This window comes from Podarcis raffonei, chromosome 1, assembly GCF_027172205.1.
Source record: "Podarcis raffonei isolate rPodRaf1 chromosome 1, rPodRaf1.pri, whole genome shotgun sequence".
Classification (NCBI taxonomy): Eukaryota; Metazoa; Chordata; class Lepidosauria; order Squamata; family Lacertidae; genus Podarcis; species Podarcis raffonei.
In genome coordinates this window covers 98,941,839-98,957,753 of record NC_070602.1, presented here as the reverse complement: position 1 = coordinate 98,957,753, position 15,915 = coordinate 98,941,839, and the positions used below count along the sequence as shown (strand labels likewise).

The window sequence follows — 15,915 nt, the reverse complement described above, 5'->3', positions numbered from 1 at the left end:
TAAGACGAGAAAGCAGGAGGTGTCAAGAAAAGGCGGCAGATGTAGTCCCACACACTTAGGCTGCTTAAATTCTATCAAAATCAATAGAGCTTAAGCAGCCTTTCTGTATGCAGGATTGCAGCCAGCATTCACTTTAACGATATGAAATAAGCTAATCTTAGAGCACTTTGTAAGTGATGCTAAAAATGCCTCACTTGAGAATGCAGCTGATATAGAATACAGCTATTCTTAAATAGACTATAAAGGTTTCATCCTCCCTGTACCACCTGTGCTCCCCCAAACTGGCTCTTGGATGGGGGGGGGGCAGGAGAACTCCCAGAACAGCAGCACATGGGAGGAGGCGATATGAGATTATTCCATTTGACAAGCTGAAATGGTTGCACAGATGGAACTTTCATCATAGTGCAACATTGAATTTCAGCCTTTAATAGGACTTACACCTACACAGGTAAGTGGCTACTGGGTTGCAGCCTAGGCTTTGGGTTATGGTTGGCACTGGTGGAAAGCAGTGTGTTTATGCCTCAAACAGCTGTGTGGCAGGCAGAAATTCAGCAGTTTAAGCATTTTCAGGGATAGAAATAGAATTGTGGGGAAATCTACACCAGTTCTCATTCTATCTGTCCAACATTTTGTTATATGTGTGAACCCTCTACTCCACCTGCAGAAGAGGACACAAAATTGTATACAGCACAAAATGTGTGCAAATCTGTGTGCTCTTTTGTTGAGTGAGTCAGAGGGCCTGATACACATACTGGGGCCAGAAATTCTTGTTGGCACCTCTGCACAAAAGCACATCCTGTAAAACTCAGCTATAGTACTCTACCGCAGCATACAATTGCCCTGCTCTATACAGCCTGCTATCAGTGTACCACCCAATGTGGACTGTTTTGAGTACTCCAGTGCGGCTGAAAATGGCTATAAATTAGATTGAGGCCATGCAGTTATTTGGCACACTTCATTGTATGAGTGTATAATATTCTGAAAACAAGAAGGCAGCAGTCAGGTCAAACTGTCTCTTTTATAATCTGGAGGAAACCTTTCAACTTGAGTACCATTTTACACTGTATATTTGTTGCATTTTGACTGGCAAAATACTGCACAAGTCTACAAACCATAAAGCAGCTTGCAACTAGTGTGACATCATTCCCCAGGGAAGTCAGCTTTTTTTGCTTTGACTGGAGTTTCACTTGCTAGGCAGACAGAGAGTGTGGCTGAAATAGAATTGCACGAGGTAGTGTTGTGATGTGTACTACAGAGAACAGCATGATGTCATGACAGTAGTGTGGAACTAGCAAAGGGGAACAAATGAGAAGTGAAATTGGGTCCTGGAAATAAGGAAAGTCACAGGGATCTCCCCTACCCAGTGTGCCTCAATGCCGAATCTCTTCTTTCAGCAAGTAGGACACAAATGACTCCCAAAGACTCTTTGCACTAATTTGGACTTGCTTCAGTCATTTTGAATTATTTGAATGCCACAAATGCTACAGTCAATAACCTCAATTACAAAAATATAGCCCTACTTTTTGAATGAAATGACAGCAAGCATTTCTGCCTCCACCTTGACTTTCTTTCTTGCATAACAAAGGTATATTTTCCTCCTTTTCTGTGCCTCTCATTATCCTTGAAATTGGTGATAAGACAGTTCTCTGGTTTCATATATTTCTTAGCTGGTTCTTCCATTTACTGAGACATTTATGTTGCTATTCATAGGTTGCTGTCATGCATTTTTGTTCATTATTACAGGCATTAGTCTGGTTATGATGTATTTTGACTGGCAGCTGAAATCAAGGAGGAAAAACTGTAGTCTATTTAAAAAAGAAAAGATAAAAGTATCAAACATAATAAAATGTAGCAGAGAAGAAAGGCCTCTACCTTAATAGTTCAGAGACTTCTGTGTCCTTCAGCTATCCTTGTTCTAATATTCTTAGAAAAATAAGTTGGAAGATACACTTTCGAACTAAATGTCTTTCCCCCAGATCTGAAATTTGGATTACTCCATCAACATCAAATGCAGCTAGTGATGCTGCAATCGTGTGTGTACTTATGTGGATGAAGTGCCATTTAATTAATTGCACTTGAGAGTAAATAGGATCAAGATGCAAGACTGATTTTTATAAAAAAAACAATAAAAAAGACAGAGAAAGATTGTGCTTTGTCATGCATATGTTGTTTTTGTCTAATTGGGCTTTAAGATGTAGGATAGATACCTTGCATTGTCCATTCAGTTTTGTCCTGCAAGTAAAAGAAACCTCTTCTTGTAACTTTAAATATGAGTCAATCAATCAATCTAGTTATCTTTATTGCGGTCAAATACCAGACAGCAAAGTTAACAACAACATAAGCTGCATCCACAGAATGAAGTGGATGTAATTAAACATTTCCTATAAACTGATTTGCATTAAAAATAACACTCCTTCAGCTAAAATCTGTATTCCGGAGATGAAAATCGGTACTCATTGGCTGGCCATCACTTTCACAACTTCCTGTGTTGTTCTTGTTGCTATAAAACAGAATTTTGCAACAGGTCTTATGATGTCCAGATCTTTATCAGCAAGAAGGAATTTAACATAAGTTTCCTCTGAGCAGCCAGGTAATTTCCTTAATAACTGTAAAATTAGCTCTCTTTGGGTATCACAGTACAACAGGCAGTATAGAAGAACATGCCCAATGGATTTAATCGCATTAGAGTTGCATGAGCATAATCTCTGTTCAACTGAGATGTCAAAAGGCTTCTCGGCCTTTTGGCTAAGAGCAAGTGTGTGTGTGTATATGAAAATGAGTGTCATTAACTTGATATGTTAAAAATTTGGCTACGTTTGGAGAGCAAGCTCCAGACATTTTTTAAAGTTCACTTTGGAAAATACAAAGGTACCCAGGGGAAGTGCTCAAATGCTAAACTTGTTCAGAAAGTCACTCCCCTTCCCCCCCAAAAAAGGGGGAGGGGGAAGAATAGTGGTAGAGATGATGTTATAAGCATGATTCAGTAAACAGTCATGACACTCGTATAACTGCATTCCACATACAGCTTCCAAGTTCCAATCCAGGTGTGCTAACTAGGCAGAGAATTGTATTTATTCAGTGTTATTAAGGAAGGACTACTGTTGTGCATAAGTATTGCTCAGTTCCATTGAATACAATAAATCAATCACAACTGTGCATTTATTACATTTTTTTTAAAAAAATAGTCATTTGAAAAGATCGTATAGTATAGAGCTGCTCATACAAATCAATGAGCCCTGCGAAGGAACAGAACTGACCTTTGAAACTAACATACAAAGAGAAGACTTGCTTATTTGAATTTATTTGAATTTGTCTGGAAGCTGGTTGGAGAAGGGCTGTAGCTTAGCCTACAATGGCCCTAGGTTCAATTCCTTACAGGGGCGGCATGTCCTGTTTTGCCGATTGAGGCGAAATGGAAAGTGCCGTTTTGGCCTGCCGCCGCTGCCACCACCTACCTGCTCCTGCCGCCGCCACCTGCTCTGCCACCACCACGTGTCCTGACTGCATCTGCTGCTTGCAGAGAAGCAGCACAACCACCAGTGCCAATCTGGGGCAAGATTGTGCTGGTTCTGGGTGAGACCTCACCCAAAAGAGACACAATCTTGCTCCAAATTGGTGCCGATAGTGGTGGCACTTCACCATTGGTGGAAGGGCTGGTGGGGCACCCATGGACATGACGTCTGGCACTTCACCATTGGTGGAAGGGCAGGTGGGGCACCCATGGACATGCCGCCTGGGGGGCTTCTGCCACCTGAAGCAGCATCCTTGCCCTGTCTAATTGCTGGGCCGGCTCTGATTTCTGACAGCTCCAGGAAGAGGTGGGAAAGAACCCTGCCTTAAACCCTGGAGAGCCACTGCCAGCGTTTGTAGGCAGTACTGAGATACATGGACCATTCATTTGACTCGGTATATGGCAGCTTCCTATTTTCCTCTTAGGGATGTTGGGAAGATGTATAATACTACTATTAAAGGCCTTTGCAGATGTAATGTAGCATACCACTGCAGTTTGCATGTAGCTTTATGTCGGCTCCAGGCAGACTGAGCAATTTTTATTCAGTAAACATGACAACCGGGGTTACAATTGCTCTCTGTTTTGGTTTCAGGTGTACATTTAAGCAGTGGTACAATAAAACAGGAGTTTTGAACTACTTTAAACCAAACCTCCTCCATGGGATCCATAATCCCACAGTTTAATTAACAAGTAGTTTATTCTTTTACAAAGACAAGATGGCTTAAAACAACATTCGCTCCGCTGCTCAGCAGTCTAGGTTGCTTTATTATATGTGCTTACATGCAAAACATTACTTAGCTTTTCCACTGAGTCAAGAAAATAGCACACTAGGTATTCTTAATAATACAAACGGTTGATCTACGTTGAAGGAAGAAATTCACTCATTTGAATATGCCACTGCCAATGTTTTCAGGAGCTGACCTTGAAAATAGTATACTTGGATACAAAATAAAATAAATAGGGTGCTTACAACAAACTACCCCTCCTACTGTTAGTTCCTAGAGGGATAATATATAACTGTCCCTAACACTGTGGAACAATAAACAGTTTCTTTAAAGCTTTGAGACTGCTTTAGCAAGCACACCAGAGGCATTCTCTGCCCTGATTACACCAATTCTATACAGATCTGTTGTCTGAGACAACAATTAATCCCAGCGTATTTCACAACAGCTTATTAAATTGTTTAGGTTTTTAAGTTTTGTTAGTCTCTTTTACTGTTTAACTTCTCTAACAAAGCAATGAATTCCTCCAGGCTCAAAAATAATCACTGTAAAAGCTAAGGGTGCCTTCAGACTTGTTCCTATTCTGTGGGAGATATGCAGGCACAGACTGGAACTTTAGGTGTGTGCGTTTAAAGGGTTCTAGTGCAACAAATCCACTATAAATAACAGGCCTTTTGCAGTTTGGAAAGTATCAGGGAAATGCATTGAAAAGTGTGGAATAAAGAAATGGCTAAGGGGGAGATTTATAAACACCCCACACATAAATCAGGGTGAATACAGTGGTACCTCAGGTTAAGTACTTAATTCGTTCTGGAGGTCCGTTCTTAACCCGAAACTGTTCTTAACCCGAAACCGTTCTTAACCTGAGGCGCACTTTCGCTAATGGGGCATCCTGCTGCCGCTGCACCACCGGTACGCTATTTCCGTTCTCATCCTGGGGCAAAGTTCTCAACCCGAGCTACTACTTCTGGGTTAGCGGAGTTTGTAACCCAAAGCATTTGTAACCTGAGGTACCACTGTACTGGGTGAATGCTCATCATTGTATAACCACCCTGCAGATGAACCAGAAAAAAATAACAATAAGGATGGATATAATCTCACTTCTGTGTAAGTTTTGTGCAAGCAAAGCAGGATGAATGCTCAAAAACACCTTGTCTGAAGGAGCCATTTGAATCATATACTGTGGCAAGGAGACTTCCCATTAGGTCCAGTTTGTTGAGCATCATTCATGCAAGTGGTGCCCAAGCACATAATAGCAATTTATTATTGAAAAACTAAACATATCACTTTGTGATATGAGATAATTATGAGACAAGCATAGCAAAGGTAATTAAGTTTAGGGGGAAACTGTTGGCACATGATTTGAGTTTTTAAATTTAAAATTTAAATGTAGTTATTTACTGGCATTTTTATCCTGTTTCTCAGTCTCATGGAAACCCAAACCACTACAATCCTGACTGACAATATAAAATATACAAAAGACAAAGAACACTTCTAGCAATTTAACACCACATCCACAATGTGCACAAAGCGAGAGACATAAGCAATCCCAGACACACAGACACCCTAAAAATATTTCAAAGGGACAATGTTTTTTAAGCAAACAACAACAAAGACAGGAAAAGCCTTCCTAAAAGGAAATAGCTTATCTTGGGTAAAGATGACTGAGTGGGGGAAAGAGCTGTAAAATACATAGGTGGTTTAACCTTCTCAGACTTGGAAAGGGGATAAATGCTGCTTTAAACACTCCCCCATTTAGTTAAAAAAAGGCTTTCTGCAAACAGAGAACTAACACATCAGGCAGAAAGAATGTAGCTAAATTTGCCCTTTGTTTTTGAATTAACCCCCCCCCGACTATTTAATGTAATAGAACATTCCAATAACAATTCCCCTATTACCTGAAGCAGGTGAGGTAGAATAGAAAACAGGAAGTGGCTGCAACCACTGAGAAATTTGAGTGAGTTAGGGGAGAGCTATCTATGGATGTTGGTTATCTTTGTAGGCTCACCACTGGTTGACAGCCAGTGATTCTGTCGACTGAATTTCCCCACTAGCAGCTTCTGGGGAAAAGTGTATGTCTTAACAGTTGCTAGGCAACCACAAAACTCACCTGAGGAGGCAATGCTAGGACAAAGTTGAGGGGGAAATGGATCCCACAGGTGTTGCACACAAGGCCTTTCCCCTCAGTGTTTATGTGTAGGTGATAGTAAATAAACCATCATAATGAATTCTTATGCGGAATGACAATTTCAGCATATAAACTATACACTGTGAGGATTTGTCTAATGTATCTGATATATACCTTTTAAATGTACGTGTAGTGTTTTATGTATTGGGTGAAAGGGTGAACAACGAATGCATTTTATGTTTTATGCATTTTTTGCATATTTGCTTAAAAGCCTCATTTCATTAGCTTGTCATTTATTTCTCTCTTTTTTTTTTTACTTTTTTTTGCCATATTTTTATTTTCAATCATCCATAAACCATTTCATTATTCACTTTTGTTTTGTTTACAGAATATTTATGTGACATAGGCGAGTTTCTTTGCCATGATCACAGGACCTGTGTATCTCAAAACTGGCTCTGTGATGGAGAACCTGATTGCCCTGATGATTCTGATGAGTCACTAGATGTCTGTAAGTAAAAGTGAATTGCGAGTTCCTAGTTTTACTTTGAACTGTGACATTTCTGATGGTTTCGTTTAGTTATAAAAGGTGGATTCTTCATGATGTATAGACTTTTTGTAGAAACGTGCATTGAAAAAACACAGAGGTGTTTTGTTCGTGTCTCACTTTATAATGAACAATATCATCCAAGCATATGTTCCGTATTTCCTTTCTGACCTAGTAGATTAGCTACAGAGGGCAGAAGCAAAAGGGAGAGAGAAAATAATAGTATACCAAATGTCATTTGCAACAAAAGTAGGAGGAATACGGACACCTCAAAGGAAAATGGAAAGGGAGAAAATGAAAAAGAAAGTGATAGGTGAAAGAAGTGAAGTATGAAAAATGTCAGGGAAAGCTTTAATAAAACATGTTTAATCATCATCATAAAAAAATCTTGTTTTCTCTATGGCTGAGGGCTATTTGAGTGCAGGCTTCTCCTCAGCACTCTTGAGATTAGACTAAATCTCTGTATCTTCACATTCCCTTGTTTTTAGAACTAAGAACAAAATGAGGAATTCTGATCCATGTCCTCAAGATAATCATTTCATGTAAGAGTAGCTAGTAATAAAAATGGATTATGAAGTGTTGAGGTGAGTTTGGAGGCAGAGGAGGGGGACATGAAGTCAAAGACCACAAGATATATACACAAAAAGTTTCATGCATCAGGTGAAGGTGATACAGAATTCTATTTTCAGGAAGAAGAAAGAATGAAGACATTTCAAAGATAATATTTATATGGTCTGATTTTACTCAAGACCAGTGGGAGATTTGACTTTTTGTAGCTGACACTACATATCATGGTAGTGATGGTAGGCAAGGCGGGAAATACATTGCCCAATTTTTTGGGGGGTGGGGCAGGGGTGAACACCATCCACATCCAACTCTTTATTAATCTTCATAAGTTGCCAGACCAGTTAATGATGATCCGAACAATCTGATTATTAAAACAGTAGGATATGATTCAGCAAATGTAGGGCTGAAGCAAAAGGGTGTTCCCAAGTCAGCCACCTATTCTTGAGGTTGGTATGTGTCAATTTTCTTGTGCTGAATTTGGGCCTATATTTTAGCTTTTTTTATTAACACATGCAGCACTTAAATCTGTATTAATGGTTTCTGATTTTCCTATTCGGTAGAGTTTGTCCATCTTAAATGATGTGCCTATTTTTATCTCAGGGGAGGCATCTGCTTCCCACTCAACCAAATACGTACCTGAATGTGGCATGAGCACCAAATACTCATCCTGTCACCTTGGAAGTAAGCCCTTGATCTGAGCTGGGAAGACTCTACTGAATAAGAAAACGAAGACCCATGTAAACTAATACCCACAGATCTTTGATTTCAGATTCATCACTGGGAGTCCCAGCCTCTCTTTGTTCAAATGAGTCTGCTGAAATGCTCCTCTCTCTTTCCTTCCCATTTTGAACCATTGCCAGCTACGTTCTTCAGCCCCATGCTTCCTCCTTGTCCTGGGAGCACTTTTGGTGTGTGGCTCCCACTCTTGGAGTCCCAGGGAGAGGGCTGGGATTTGCCAGTTGAGCTCCCCTGTTTACCTTGGTTGGAGAATTTAGAGTCCAACTGGGAGTTGCCAGGTGGGGACATCACTGTCGGGGGACACCATCCTTTTAAAGCCACCACTTGGCATGAGGCAGCTATTACTCAAGTGCTGATACCCCAGTGCCATTCCAGTCTGAAGGCCGAATTCTTAGCCACTAGAAATTAATGTATACTGCAATGTGTTATCTGTAGTCCTTTAAAAAATGCAATTTGCTTTACTGGGATTCTTCTCATAAAAACTCCTTTGAATTTTTTTTCTTTTTCAAATCCGTTTTTTTAAAAGGGACTGGTGCAGTGTGTATATAGGCTGCCTTTACCCCTTGGGAGCAATAGACGTATCTTCCTAGAATAGCACTTCTCTTGTAGCGGATGACAACGGGAGCTTTCTTTTCTCTGCACCATGTGCTTTAGCTGACCAGAAAGAAAAAGGCTAAAAGTCAGTGAAGAGCTGAACAGTTAGGGAGACAATAGAGACACTAGGCAATCCCGCTGGTAGCAGGCTGGTTTCTTGTTGAGTATTTAAGGATTTTTATGATTTTTACTGCAAGTTTCCATGTTTCTAGTAGCCGTTTGCTTTTGATACTTCTCTGTTGTCTATCTGGTTGAAGATCTACATTTAGGTGTTCACTCCAATAACAGTTCCCAACATTCGAAAGCATACTTTCCTTTGTGGAGTTCTCCCCCATGGGATATAGTGTTTTCTCCCCTGTTTTAAATTAGGCTTTAAATACCTTTTCAACTTGCTTCAAATTAATGATGTTGGGCTGGATTTTTAAACTGCCACTGCTTAGTATGTTATATTATGGGCTCTTCCAGTTGACATGTTTATTGAATCTTTATCCTGATTTACTTGTACAATACTTATACAGGGATAAGATTATATCTGTACTTTATTGAGTATTCACTTTGATTTGTTTGCACAGACGTTATAAAACAATGGACATTCATCCTGCATTCATCACAATTTGCTTATGGGGTGTTTATACATTTTTTTTCATTAGTTATTTTTTCTTCTCATGCATTTGAATACATTTCCCTGTCACGTTGCTAACTTCAAAGAGTCCATTTTTTTTTTAGGGTGCTTTATTCCATTTTAATTTTGCAAACCTAAATTCTTAGTATGCACTTGAAAACCTCTTGCAAAACCTCCTGGCAGTCTGGAATTGCTCTGTGGATTCTGAGGATTGCTGGTCTGGGTTTGCGTTGTTTTATCCTGTTGTCCTTTACTTAACAATTTATGTATCTGTTGTGTAGTATTTTTTATATTTTTATGTTATGTTTTTTTTTTTGTTGTTGTTCTTAGCTGCCTGGGAGGGCTTTTCTGGCCTGAATGGAAGTATACAAATAAAAAATAAATTGAAAAGGTGAATAGAAGCATTCTCAGTCTACTAAAAGATAAATAACTATGACCCCCCGCCCCCGCCCCATTCCTTTGCCTTGGCTTATTCTTTCTCATACGGACTCTTCTGCTCCGCTTTCTTTCACATTTGTGCTGTCACACATATTTACCACTCCTTCAACCACCTGCCTCTGATATATGCCTTACATTCAGTTTCTCAGCTGTTAGCCCCTCTTTCTCCCTTCCCTCCTTCATGGCAAGAGTACATAGCCCTACATTTAGGGCTTGTGTGATGTTTTCACCAAAACCCTTTCCTTTGTCCCCTCCTTTCTTGCTTCCACTCCAGTCTTTCCTCCTTTTTCAACTTTTCAAACACCCTTCTGAGGTCACTGCCTACCTCGTCACCTTGTCTCCAGGCTGAACTAAAATTTTAGCAGCAGAAGCTACACTGTTTGTCAGCATTCTGTTGTTGACACATTCACCCACACTTTTGAACACTAGCCAATAACGCATTGCTTATGGATGACAAGCAAAAGTGAAATTTTTAGCTACATTGCGCTGTGAAGTGCTTTACAATTCATAACTCTGTTTCATAGGTTGAGTTTGAACTGGCATCTCCTCCCCTGAAAGCCAGTATGCAATGAATCCGGTACATTGCTGTTTGTCCACAGAAGGGAAAGCTACAGGATACTAGCTCTTCTATAACCCTAAACGAACATGCAAGCTGTTGTTTTTAGATACAGCACTAAATTGATCCATTGTGTTAACTTTAGCAGCTATTCTTTTTTTCTGATTTCAGTGATGTCACCTGCTGTTGTTGTATTGGATAAAAAGATTTGATCTCCTGCTTCATATTTAATTGAGTGTTTTGCTGCTTTCTTTCAATATTCAATTGGTTTAGAAACAATTGCATTATATTTTCTATATATTCAGGTTTTCAAATTAAGAACCACCACATTATAATTCCATCTAGGCCTGTAGCTTGCTTGTGAATTAAAGCATTTCAATGTTCAAATCCAACCAGCTTGGCTGGGCACCTGAATCAATGGAGAGGCCAGACCCTCATCTGGTGCACACTGGCATCAATGCTGTGAAGTTAATGGAACTAACAGAGGATTTGGCTCATGGCATTTTTCAGTTTCACTGACAGATTAATCTAAATCTTAGCACTGAGCTGTAAGTGTGCATGATCACAGGAATGTTGCAGTATTTACATAAAATTAATTGTCTGAGCAAGCACTCTTGCCAGTGAGTAATTATTCCAGTGAGTACATAACTGTTTCTTGCCTTATTTCGCGACAGGACACAAAGTGTCTCAAACACTGCCATGATCTTTCTTCCCATTTTTATTCATAGAAATATTTTTCTACATCTTGGAAAAATATTAAGAAATAACATTTCTGTATAAACATTTCATATACCCATTACATATTCAGCAATAATGTGTAATAGCTAAATGTAAGTTTCCTTCTTCACTATCACTCCAAGTAACATTTCACATTTGTGCTTGCTTTGCTAGCTTCCTTGCCTCTGATATTGGCTTTTGCTGAATGACAAATATTTGCCTTTGTGGGCAGACGCTGTCAGATTTTGAGTTGGAAGACTCACCAATAATCATCTGAAATGTCAAGTGGCTGAACAGCATTGTTATTTTCCATCCAAAAATCTATGTCCACAAATCTATGTCCAATCTGATGGGTACTTTTACTAAAATATTCCACTAGGTACATTGTTTAACTTGGCCAAAAGGGGCAGTAGCTTTTTTGGTGTTTTAGCCTTACATTCTAGAGAGGGTGGGGTTTTTTTGGGGGGGCAGGGACTGTTTTGACAGTCCCAAAAACTGCTATCATATATTTTTGGGAACAGATGGTCCATAAAGGAAAAGGGGAACTCTGGAAATGGAGCACATACATTTCTTCATGGCTCCAGTGCCAAAATTTAATGCTAGGAGAAAAGGCACAGGACAAATTTTATGCAAGCATTATTGTTTTGGCAAGACAGTTTTAACTCGCATCTTATCTGAAGTATAGACAGGATAAATGTTACAGGAATTTAAAACAGAAACATGATGTTTTGTAGTACAGCAATTGAGGTTCCTGGTGCCTTTTAAAGACAAGTTCTAAGTCTGCTAGCTTTCCTTAACTGTAGATCAAAATTGCCTTTCTGAGGAGCAAAAGCTGGCTTTTGGTTGCAAACCCAGAGACAAGGAAACTTTGCAGAAAGAATTGTGACTATGGGACTTGTTGGCCAGGATAAATTGCACTAAGGGGATTGGAACCATAAAGGCAAGACACCACATGTAGGGTAAATTAGGGCCACTTCAGTACAATATAGCTATGAAACTATGGACTTCTACAGCTACATAGGGGAAAGAGACCTTGTGTGGGAAACCATCCAAAACTCTATCATAAGCCTGCTGAGTGGGTCTTCCCCGCGAGGAGTAATAGCTGGTTTTAAATCTAACTCTTTCCCCCTGCCATGCCTCTTTGGGTGAGGAGGATCTTCTCAATTCACACTACATCAGGGCTGTACAACCCCAGGTGGGTGACATAGGTTAACCCCCCAAAGTGATCCATACTCCGTCCCTCAGGTATCAGAGCCCTGTGTGCAACTCTCTGGAATCCCCAGTCACCTGAAAGCGCCTCAAAGTACTTGCCATCTAAGTCCATTTCTTCCCTTGCCACACACACCTGGCAAGTGACCAAACCAATTAAACCAACCAACTTAACACTCATTGTTAGCTGTCTTTAGCTGGCACCACAATGTGGAGTAGGAGCAAAACAATCCCTACTCCAACCTGAAGAAAACAAATTCTACTCAACCCCAAATATGGTGAGCAGTTAGTCTCACATGGCATACCAGGAGGATGGGCTGGGGGGGCACATTTGATAAGAATAATGAGGAGGAGGAGGTGGGCGGCAAGGCCTTAAAGGGAGCCAGTGTGGTGTAGTGGTTAAGAGCGGTGGACTCATAATCTGGTGAACCAAGTTTGCTTCCACATGCAGCTGCTGGGTGACCTTGGGCTAGTCACACTTCTTTGAAGACTCTCAGCCTCACTCACCTCACAGAGTGTTTGTTGTGGGGGAGGAAGGGAAAGGAGATTGTTAGCTGCTTTGAGACTCCTTAACGGGAGTGAAAGGCAGGCTATCAAGTACAAACTACTCTTCTTCTTCTTCTTCTTCTTCTTCTTCTTCTTCTTCTTCTTCTTCTTCTTTACTCTCTGCCTGCGGTTCCCCTTTGCTTCAATGAGTCAGCTCTGGGAGACCTGAAGTGGTTTCTTGCCAGTTTTCTCATTTACCTGGAAATGTAGTCCTGGTCAGACCACTTTTGGAGCCAGATGGAGGAGTAGTATTGAGACTCTGTATGGGTTATATGCCTTCACATGGACAAGAAGCCGCTATTCGCTCAGCTTGGAATTTTTAAATGTTCCAGTGCACACCCAGTAATAAGATTCAGAACAGTCAATCTCTTGAGAAAAGTGGTTTATGATGCACCCTTAGCAGAGTTGACACCAAATTTCATGAAAAGAGACATTTGACATGAATGGAGTTCTGGTTTAAATATAATATATGTGCAATGCCAACAGAAGCTAAAATAATTTTGATAAGACTAGCAGAATGTTTCAAGAAAGTAATGTACATTATTAGCATATTTCAGTAAAGACAGGCATCTTTGGGTTTGTTTTTTTAAAATTAATTGATTGCACACTCTTGGTGCTGCATTCCGATATCATTTGATTTCATATTTGTATGCTGCTTTTCCAAGAACTAAGTTCAGCTGCTCTCAATAATAAAGCATTTACTGTTAAAAGCAACACTTCCTATTGCAGAGAAAAATATAATGAGTGAGTCAAAACAATAAAAGCATAATAAATGACTCAAGTAAGTGTATGTTGCTAGATAAGGATATGAGTCGAGCTAATATAAGCTTCCTCTGCTGCAAACTCTGCAGAACCTAAATGGCAATAGAAAAATGTTCAGAGCTGCTTATTTATATACTTATCCATGGTATCTGTATGCCACTGCAGAAGTTCTCTGAGCCATCTAACAATAAGGAAATATAGATGAGTATTTAAAGCAGCATAAATCCAGTAAAAAGCAAAACAGCATAACTACAACAAGCTTTTTGTTTCTTCTATTCCTGCTCATAAATTTGCTCAAAGTGCAATCATACCCTTGTATTAAATGCTAAAATTCTTTCCACTGCAGTTGATCAGCAAAAGCAGTTATATGATCCACTCAGGTACACTTAAGCATAAACTTTCTGCTGGCCTTTCTCAAGCAGGTGAATTTCACCCTTGAGTGTCAAAGCACTTTGCCACTACAAATAAATCAACATCCTCTCTCTGTTTTTTGGTGAGAGCAGGAGCTATGGAGGTCACTTCCCCCACCACTAAAATGCAACCACTGCAAGGAGAAATGAGAACTACTCAAATCCCTAAACGAAGCCTAGAATTGTGCAGATACAGGTCTCTGCGACTTGTCAGGTATGCTTATTCCCTGCAATTTATCTGTCTCTGGGAATAAAATGTGCAGCTGCACATTTGGAAAGGAAGGATTTAGACTGCACCTTATTCTGCATCACTAGCAAAGTATGGTCATGGGGGAACGTCAGCTTTTCTTCCACTTTAGCCATGGTTAATTATCTTATGCCTCTTTTGTTTCCAGATCAGGTTTGTAGGGAGGAAGTTAATTTAACTGAAAGCTGATGGCAGCAGTTCGCTTACTTGAATTCAATGCAAACTCCTACCTATGGTGCAAGAGAAGAATATGGCCCCTGAAGTATAGTGCCTGATGCCCAAATGTCAGGAATAATTAGATCACATTAAGGATTAATTGCTAGCTAAATTGCACTTTCTCTGCGCTAGCTTTTTAAAATGTGTGCCTATTTGAAAACTGAGCTCCAGTAACTTTTTTTTTAAAGGGGGGGGGGTGAAATCCCTTTTAAAAGGCAAAACTATACTAATAATTAATACCTAGACTCAAATGGTGCTGTCCTTTTTCTCCTTTTTTTAGCCGAAGGTCAATGTTATTTTTTATGACTCAGCTACACGTTTCCAACAGTACCAGGATTTATGCTTCAGAGTATTGGTTCAACCTATGGCACCTTAACAGCATTGTAAGGAAGCATGGTTCTGTATGGCTTTCTGTATCCCTCAGGGGAACCATTCATGTCTTTCATGCTTTTCCCCAGAGTGCAAGTGAATATTCGAGCAGATGAGCTCTTTGAGCTTTCATCCATTTGACTTTCATTCTTTTCTACTTCTTTTGTGGTTTATTCCCCTTGGCTTGTTTTTCCTGCTGCAATGGTGTCCCCTGTTCATTAAAAGAAAATGCATTTGGAAGCGAATGGTATTGGATGGACTGTGGGGAAGAATGATGGCAGGCAAAACTGAGGCATTCCTCAACTCCTTCATCTCCATGAGCTGCAGGCAGAAAAGGAAGAATCAACCACCCGATAGGGATTCAGCGGGTGTGCCTGAAACTGGAAGATCATTGTTAAGTTCCAGTAGTGGAACTTCCAACATTCGGAGCAGCAAGCTGTAGCATTGTATATCTTCCAGTTATGTGCTTTCTACTTCCCTGAGCAGTGAGATATTCCAAGAGAAGCAGTAACATTGGTTTGGTTTCCTTTGGAAAGAGAGATAGCCAGTGGTGTTTTGTAGCTTTGCGTTTATTTGCACATATACAGGGAGGGCATAGGTGGAGATGAGCCACTTAAGTCCACAGGGACATGTACAAAATGTCGTGGACATCAACCCACTTCTAAACAACCAAGCCCTTGCTGCAACCTGTGCTATTGGCTACAACAAAATCAGCTTCTTTCAAGCCTCATTTCGGTAAGGGAAGCCTGTGGCACCAAGGATGGCATTTGTGAATCCATGTGCACTCAGAGACAACATAATTAATAATTATGTTTGTTTATTTAGACAATTTGTATACCACTTAATTACAATCACTTGCCGACCCAAGCCTTACGCACTCCTGCAGGCGGCAAACCTACTGCCTTTCTTCTGATCCCCAGAGAGGCAGTCTAATAACAATATACTTTTGCCTTCTGCTCTCAGCTCTTCTTTGCATTTTTGGCTCCTCTCTTGAGCTCCAAAATATGCTTATTTTGTTC

At 40.1% G+C, this 15,915-nt stretch overlaps 1 protein-coding gene across 7 annotated transcripts in view; it reads left to right on the top strand.

The window, feature by feature from the left end:
* Positions 1 to 15,915, top strand: part of LRP1B (LDL receptor related protein 1B) — a 748,913-nt gene that overhangs the window by 198,888 nt on the left and 534,110 nt on the right. For 6 of the 7 annotated variants that reach the window (XM_053405851.1, XM_053405860.1, XM_053405841.1 and 3 more), the window contains exon 2: positions 6,750 to 6,869. The exons of the other annotated variant lie outside the window; for it this stretch is intronic. In XM_053405851.1, the coding sequence (XP_053261826.1) occupies positions 6,750 to 6,869 (120 nt within the window). The remainder of the gene's footprint in view (positions 1 to 6,749; positions 6,870 to 15,915) is intronic. 7 annotated transcript variants of the gene reach the window in all.